We start from the raw sequence: 8152 nt of genomic DNA, 5'->3' as shown, positions 1-8152 counted from the left end.
CACACATAAGATTCAAAGTCAAACAATCTACCCAAAAACATTTAAAAAACAAAACAAAACAATGGTTGAGTTTGTAAGAGAATGTGTTTCTGTTTTCGACCCAAAAAAAAAACACACAGAGAATGTGCGGGTGTGCGTGCGTTTGTGTCCGCCTACACTTACACAGTGCAGATGAAATTGGCACTGCCAAACAATTTGAAACTAACTATTTGCTTCAGGCAACAAACACTGCAGGAAAACACGAATTTTATTTTAGACTACTTTTCACCCTTTGTTATAAAATAAGCATAAATTTGATCATCATCCATCATGAATATAGCGCTGCATACATAACATAGTCACTCCCTGATCCCGGGCCGTTTGAAAAAGAACATAAAATGTCATTAAAATGTCTGTTTAGGGGTTTCAGGCGCACAGAACCATACGCACACACTAACACTAATGATACAGTTATTTGAAACATTGTTTTCTACCACAACAAAGGCATACAATCCAACCTCCCAAAGGAAGTTAAGGATCTCATAGGAGCAGTTAATTCTTCTGTTATATACAAAACTGGGAGCTTCTAAAATTAGATGTAGTTGTCATCTTAAACTCCAAAACCAATTCTCCATGTTCAAGTAGTCACAAGGTGAGGACCAGATCGAGGGAGCACGCATGAGTAGGTGACATACTTCACACTGTCTAAAAGCACCACAACGAAAATGCGGGAAAGTGATTTCGGTTTGATCATGCCATCCACGTCAATATCACCAGCCTCTCTAGGATCAACAAGAACAGAGACAACCATGGACGAAGATACAGATCTATTACTCGGCAGGCTGTTGTTTGGTGGATTTCTTGTCACATTTTCTTCAGTAACATTATGATTGGATCCAGCAAGGGGAATTGCGAGACCACGGAGGATCCTCCTATTCCTTCCCCTGTTAAGCTCTGTAGTATTCTGACGGTGTTCAGAAACATTGGAAACTGAAGATGCAGGAATTATACCTCCTGAAGGGGAAGCGGCAGAGACATCAAACTGGAACACTTCAGTGCACATTCCCGAACTCAACATTGGTCCTGCAGAATATATATATGAAATCAGTAATGAAGTTTGTAACGAAATGCTTGATATGAGCAACAACAAAGGAAGGGCAATGGACAGTAAATCTACAAACCAAAATGATACAATAAAGGGCACTAGAAGCAAGCAGCAGATGCAAAGTCATATATCAATGCATCCTGCAGTTTACCAATAAATCCTCCAGATTATCTTGAAAAAAACATACAGTTCATCCTCCAACCTGTGAAACTAAGAATTTATTTATTCCATATAAATACTACTCAATATTAACCATTGACTGGAAAAATCAAAATAATTTGCAAGTTCAAAATTCCTATTATGAAAACATGTGCATCAGTGAAATATTAAAGAGAAGGAAAACCAAATAATTCGAGAGAAATATACAATCATTAAAAATGGAATTGGCTCCTCAAAACACTAATACTCACAAATTATAAAGATATACATATGTATTAATTGACGGAAGTGATGCTGACCACAGCTTGGTTAGAAAAGAAATATTTTGGAAACCAAAGATTAAGCCCATTGGCCAAAATCTAACAATAAGGCTACATTCGTCTTAAAATGAAATGCCCATGATAGTCAGTCAATAAAAATAAATAAACATGTAAGTTAAGTGTCAATCTAAGATTTTATGTCAAGTCTTATTAGGAGCAGTTATTTGGGTCTTAGGAAGGTACAGCTCTTACTATTCAATGAGATGTTGCTGTGCTATTTAATTTCTTTAGTTTTTAATGAGATACTCACAAGTTTTTTGGTATTTTAGTAGTCTTTGGGAGTTGTACTTGAAGCTAAACATCAAGGGCCAACTTCCACTTTATAACAATATACTTGATTATATCAACTAGCTCATAGCCTCACAAAATATTTTAATTATACTACAAACAAAGTCGATTTTACTAATTTCAAAGTTCATGTACCTTGCAAAAAAACCAAAAGAAAAGGTTCAATTTTTTTGGTTGAACTAAAAGGTTCATTTTACAAAGCCTCAAACCAAGTAATATTCTGTTACTCGCACGGTTGCACTTACTATTGACTACCTATAGAGTTCAAAGTCTGTCACCAGACTCAGCTACACAACTATTAGCCCTCGTCAGTGATAATAGCTACTTGATCTAATAAAAGATGAATGTAAATTTGTCAAGAAAGCAAACAAATCATAAACGTGTTAGGCATGCACTAAGTACAATCTAAAGTACCAGAGACACCAGACACAATATTATTACCTGCAAGACCTTCGCGGAACCACTGTTGCAGTTTACCATCAGCTGCAGTTGACTTCTTATGGTCCTTCGAAACATCAGTCGAACCAGCTGTAAGAGCCTTGTGTGGTCCAGCAGAATTTCTGTATAAGGGAGAAACTCTCCCTCTGTTGCCTCCAGCTTCAGGAATAGCTAATGCTGAAACTAAATCTTTAGACACAGCCAAACCAGTCTCCCTACTATTTTTCTTTTCAGAATGCCCATGGGATGCCATGGCTTTCTCACTGGCCAGGACCGAATGAATAATCAAGTTTCCATCAATCTTGACAAGCCTATCATTTCTTGGAACATACAAAGAAGCAACAAGTGGCTCGCCACTAGTATTGCCCAGACGAACAAATTCATCACAAACTGGTATTGGTTGTGACCCTTGTTCTTTCTGCCCACATTCCTTTTCTTTCCGCATATGACCCCTCTCATGATGAATTTTGTTAGAGATATCAAATTTGCCCCCAGATATTCCTGAACCTATATTTTCTTCAGATCCATTCAAATTACTATGAACTGTTAGAACCCTCACTCTGCTTTTATCATAGAACCTATCACTAACATAGGCAGACCCACCAGGACCTCTGTCCGTTACACCACCAAAATAAACATTCACCATAGGAACAAGTCCACCAAAAAGCAAGATAAAAAACAACAGACCCAGAAAACTAATGCTAGCAACCTTCTTAGTTTTACCCTCAGTCTTCTTAGTTTCCGACTTTTTGGACTTGGGCGCAGCCACTGGCTGCTGGGATTTTAATCGAGGAATGGGTACCAAAAGGCCCTGGGACCCTTGTGGCTTCACAACATAGGGCGAATAGGGCATCCATGGATAAGCCATTGGTGGCATGGGCGGATGAGGGTGCATCCCTGCATGTGGTGGTGGCGGGCACATGGCGCCGCTACCACTGCACAATTGCTGCTTCAAGGTGGCATTTTCGGCCATAACATATGAAATCCTAGTATTCAAATCAGCAATAGTGGAATGCATTGCCCTCACCTTATCCTCAAGCTCCTCGACATAATGCTTCTTCCTCTGCCTAGAAAGCTGAGCACTCTCTCTGTTCCTCATCAACCTGGCCTTCCTCTTCTCTTCCTCATCATTCCCATTCGCATTCGCATCCACAGAAGCGTTGTTGTTGTCTGACCTCCGATATTTGGCACTTCTCGACTCCACGTTGCCTTCGTCACTCACTTTCTTCCTTTTCACAAGGCAATTTTTCGTAATTTCGTCCTCCATCTTAACCTTCTCATCATCCGCATCAGAAATGGCATTGGACGAAACAGAATTACCCGAATTTCCAGAATGCCAAGTGGAGTTAACTGCCTCCGAAATCCCAGAGCCCTGAGACGACACAGCCCCACCGGAATTTTCAGGCCCGCCGGAATTCTCAGGTCCATTGGAATTTTCAGAAGACTCGTTTGATGAGGGACAATTCAGAAACCTGGAGACATCGGAACCCCCCTTATCATCGCCGGAAATTGATATTGCGGAGCTACCCGATTCAGGAGACCCCGAATTCAACGCAGTACCGCCGGGATCTAAGCCGTCGGGGATGAGGAAGTCATCGGCTTCCGATGGGAGGTAGAGGTTGTCCAAGTCGTCGAAGGTGAGCTCGAAGTCGCAATTGTCATCGGAACCGAACCCAAATCCGAGATCGGACATGAACGTATCGGACGGCACGGTGGCCATCCCGTCGTCCGATGAGAAAAACTGTGGGTCGAGAGGAGGGATCGCCAGGCCGTCCAACTCCGCATTGAATTTGAAATCGCCATGATCCAGATTAGCCGAGTTATGGTCAGCGTCTGGAGCCGAGGGCAGTGCCATGTTAGGGTTTCACAGAGGTTTCTCTGGGAATTTTCTGAGAATTTGGGGAGAGAGAGGTTTCTCTGAGAATTTAGAGAGAGAGAGGTATAAATGGAGAGGAAGACCAAAGAATTAAGACGTGACCTTTTTCTGTCGAAATTAAGACGTGATGAGAAAAAAGAAGAGTAACAAGAATTAAGAAATAAATGAGGGGGTTTTTTTTTAGAACCCACACAGTGTGAATTGAGTTGCCTTTCTTGGAAAGTATATTAAATAAATAAATAAGCTTTTAATTCATGATTTTTTTTTGTTTTTTTTTGGTTACCAATATTACAAAGATTCTTAATCCAGAAAGAGAGGCCACGTGGCGAGGGAGCCTGTCTGGAAACTTCCTTTTTCTTTGGTTGACGAAGACGGGTCTTTTTCTTGCTTTGTAAAAGGCAAGTTATAGTGCGCCTCTTGACTCAAATTGTTGAGTCTTTTCAACGCAAATGGAGGAACTGGTCCATGGTTGAAGGCGGAAGAAAAGGAAAAAGTAGAGGAAATTTGTAACCCCTCTTCATAACTGAAGAGTTCTTTTGTTTTATTATTTTTATGAACTCAAGGGAAAAACCAAAACAAACAACCCAAATTACTCTTTAGTAGACCACATCACTTCGAGCAAACGTGAGTTAAGTGTTTATAATTAACTATGATCAGTGACGGATTCAAGAATTTTTTTTATCAGGGGTTAACATCTAAAAGGTTTTTTTAAAAAAATTTATATACAAAATAGACTCAAAAAAATAAAACGATAATATTATCATTCATAATTAATAGAAAAAAATCACATTACAATTGTCTACGACGAGTTTTTATATTCTGAAAACGTTGCATTGTAGTTTCATTATCAATACAAGCATACATGTCTTTCTCAATATAAAAAAGTAAGCTATCACTCAACTATTGATCTCCTATTTTGTTGCGAAGTGGACCTTTCACAATATTTATAGCAAAAAATGCTCTCTCCACAAAAGTTGTTGTAATTGGTAAAGTTAAGACTTACGTGAGAAGCAAATAAACATAATTAAATGCTCTATGCACCCTTTTCTCCACCATTTTTCTTGCAAGGCTACTAATCCCTTTCAATTGAGAAAAATCGTTCCTCGTACGTACACATATGATGAATATAAATCCCAAGTTGATTTTCAAGTGTCAAGAAGTCTCGGGGAGTAAAATCTTGTGTATAAAATTCAGCAAAAACGAAGTATCTTTTGTTTGTCAAAAACTATGAATGAATCATCCGAACTAGAAGTAGTTGATGAGAACTTTCTCTTAAAGTATCGTTCCATAACTTTCTATTCAAAAACCATACACCCTCGGTTATAAAAACCGAGTGCTGCTATTTCCACCCCTCTGTCCTATTTCCCCACCCACCTTATCTTTTCACCCATCATATAAATTTGAAAAAACACAATCATATAGTTATAAATTAAAGAAAAAGGTAAAAAATAATCCACCCCAACCCCACCTCCCCAAAGCTGCCCATCGTCCCTATGGAAAACAATCATCTCTCTGTAAGGTTGCACAGAAGTGATAATTGGAATTAGATCGAAATTGGAGTGAAAGAAGAGTGCATGTAAAGGCAACCAATGGGAAGCACAATTTGGAATTGCAGTCAATTTGTGGTCTGATATCCAAGAAAGACACTGAAGATATATACTATGTCTAACCCACAATCAAAGAGCTATTGCCAGCAACCTTCTTCCCAAAAAAGGTACCATTTAACTAATTTCTTCAACCATTTATGCAGATTCGTTGTGGGCTTGTTAGATGGCATGAGATGTTTGCTGGGGTAAATAGAACCCCCATATAACAAAGAAGAAGTTGAAGAAAAGCTTTGCTGGAAAAGAATTCAATCCCATTTCATCTATTTTGTACCTAGTATTTTTCAAATTCGAGGAAAACGTCGTTGGTGTTGGGTGAAATAGAAATGACGTTGGCCTTTTGAAAATGTTTTGTTTCAAAGAGAAAGGGTAAATGGTCATTTTACAAAAGGTAAATTTATTTTTAAAATTTTGAAATAAAGTGGGTGGGGAAATATGACAGGTGGATGGAAATAGTAGCACTCTAAAAACCGTTAAAAATTATGTTAACTGCTAATGTGGCAAAACAGGGTTTTAATTTTAAGCTGATGTGGCACAAAAAATTAATAAATTGAAAGCACAATTCATAAAATATTTATAAATTTAAAACTAAAACCAAAAACCAAAATGCCAAAATTTAAAATAATAAATAAACACAGCCCCTAAACCCTAATGGTTTAAAACAAAAGCATAAATAATAAAATAACTAAAAAACTAAAAAATTGACAAAAAAGAAAACACAAACCCAGCTATACCCAACCCCACCCACATCGCAACCTCCTCCATGCCCCATCATCCCAAACAACACACACACCCCCCCCCCCCCCCCAACACACACCATTCATCAGCCCAACAGACCCCCGAACCATCCCACCAACCCCCTGCTAACCCATTCTCTCCCTATCTCTCTCTCTCTCTCTCTCTCTCTCTCTCTCTCTCTCTCTCTCTCTCTCTCTCTCTCTCTCTCTCTTCCTCTCTTCCTCTCCTCCGTCACTCCATAGAAACCCATATCTGAATCTGGGGTGGAGGTTGAATCTGGGAACGTCATAAAGGATGGCATGTGTGAGCCATAGGGGTATTTTTTTTGGGTGATGTGAAGCTGATAATTGTGGTTCGGTTGGATTCTCCGTAGGAGGGAGATGGGTTTTGGGATTGGCTGTCGTGATAAATTTTGGGGAGAAAGAGAAAGAGAGAGGGGTTTAGATGGGTCCAGGGATGGGGGAGGTTGGGCGATGAAGGGTTTCCTTCTCTCTCTCTCTCTCTCTCTTCGTCACTGCACACACAACCCAACCCCATAGTTAGACTAAGACCATCCAAATGCAAAGAGAAACAAATCAAAATTAGTTCCTATTGAAACAGAATTCAAAATGAAAATTTAATTAAATTCAAAATTAGATGAATAAAAGAACTCATATTTGAATCCTCTCTTTCTATCCCTCCCCATCTCTCGCTCTCCCAGTCTCTGCACAAATAACCCAAATATGAGTATAAGATTGTTTTTATTAGGTAGGGCTTATATTTTAATCGAGTTGGCTTGATTTTCCGAATTCTTTTATGTGAGAGAGAGCGGGATTGATGAAGGGGATGGGTTTCAAATCTGGGGTGCGATAGGGTCATTGGGCAATGGTTGGCATCGGAGTGTGGTATGAGATGGTGGTGGGATTTTGGAAGTTGGGTTCTGGGTTCTATGGGTGGTTTGTTTTTGTGGGCGGAGAGGGCGATGATGGTGTGATCGATCGGAGCACCAGCCTTGATGAGGATGGTGACAGATCTGGATCGTTGGATTGAGAGGACGAAGTCGCAGGGATTGATGGAGGTCACCCTTATTGTGGGGACGGGGATGGGATGAGGATGGGATGAAGATGGTTGTTGGCGGGGAAGAAGATTAGGAAGAAAGATGAGTTTAGTTTTTATTTTTATTTATCCTTTATTGTTTTTTAATTTTTATGTTATTTTATTTTAAAATTTTATTCATTCAAAAAATAAGAATTTTTTTTATTAGTTTTTTAATCTATGTGGATGTCACATCAGGTTAAAAATGGAATCCAATTTTGCCACATCATCAGTTAACAAATTTTTTTAACAATTTTCCTAACGGATGGTGTATTTTGAAAGATTCCATGAAGTTTGTGTACTGGTGAAACGGGTCAATAAACGTTGGGTATGAGTTTGTAATGACCCCTATAGTTTGGGGGGTTTATTGTAGTTAATCGTATTTTAATTAATCAAAAACTCTAATTTATTCAAACTAATCAACACATTAATCAATCTCATCAAAGGATAAAAAGATTAGGAAATATGATAACATGCTTTCAATTTTGAGGGCAAATTTCAAACCAAATTGAATTTGGGGATAACTTTCTTCTTTGTTATCGCCACTAGATGAGGAGATTGTCAAATTGGA

At 38.9% G+C, this 8152-nt stretch overlaps 1 protein-coding gene across 1 annotated transcript; it reads right to left on the bottom strand.

The window, feature by feature from the left end:
• On the bottom strand, positions 278-4497 carry LOC18785478 (bZIP transcription factor 17). Its single transcript, XM_020556892.1, has 2 exons — positions 2293-4497; positions 278-1062 (listed from the first exon to the last, which is right to left on the bottom strand). Exons 1-2 carry the CDS (start codon positions 4142-4144, stop codon positions 617-619), a joined length of 2298 nt encoding a protein of 765 aa, XP_020412481.1. The 5' UTR covers positions 4145-4497; the 3' UTR covers positions 278-616.

The sequence above is a fragment of the Prunus persica genome, chromosome G2, assembly GCF_000346465.2.
Source record: "Prunus persica cultivar Lovell chromosome G2, Prunus_persica_NCBIv2, whole genome shotgun sequence".
Lineage (NCBI taxonomy): Eukaryota > Viridiplantae > Streptophyta > Magnoliopsida > Rosales > Rosaceae > Prunus > Prunus persica.
Note: the sequence above shows the minus strand (reverse complement) of the source record. Positions and strands in the feature narration are given on the sequence as shown.

Excerpts from the sequence above, each read along its gene's own strand:
- LOC18785478 (XM_020556892.1), bottom strand. The coding sequence starts at position 4,144 with ATGGCACTGCCCTCGGCTCCAGACGCTGACCATAACTCGGCTAATCTG. Across the intron at positions 1,063-2,292 it reads GTTCCGCGAAGGTCTTGCAG|GACCAATGTTGAGTTCGGGA; the intron begins GTAATAATATTG and ends TATATTCTGCAG.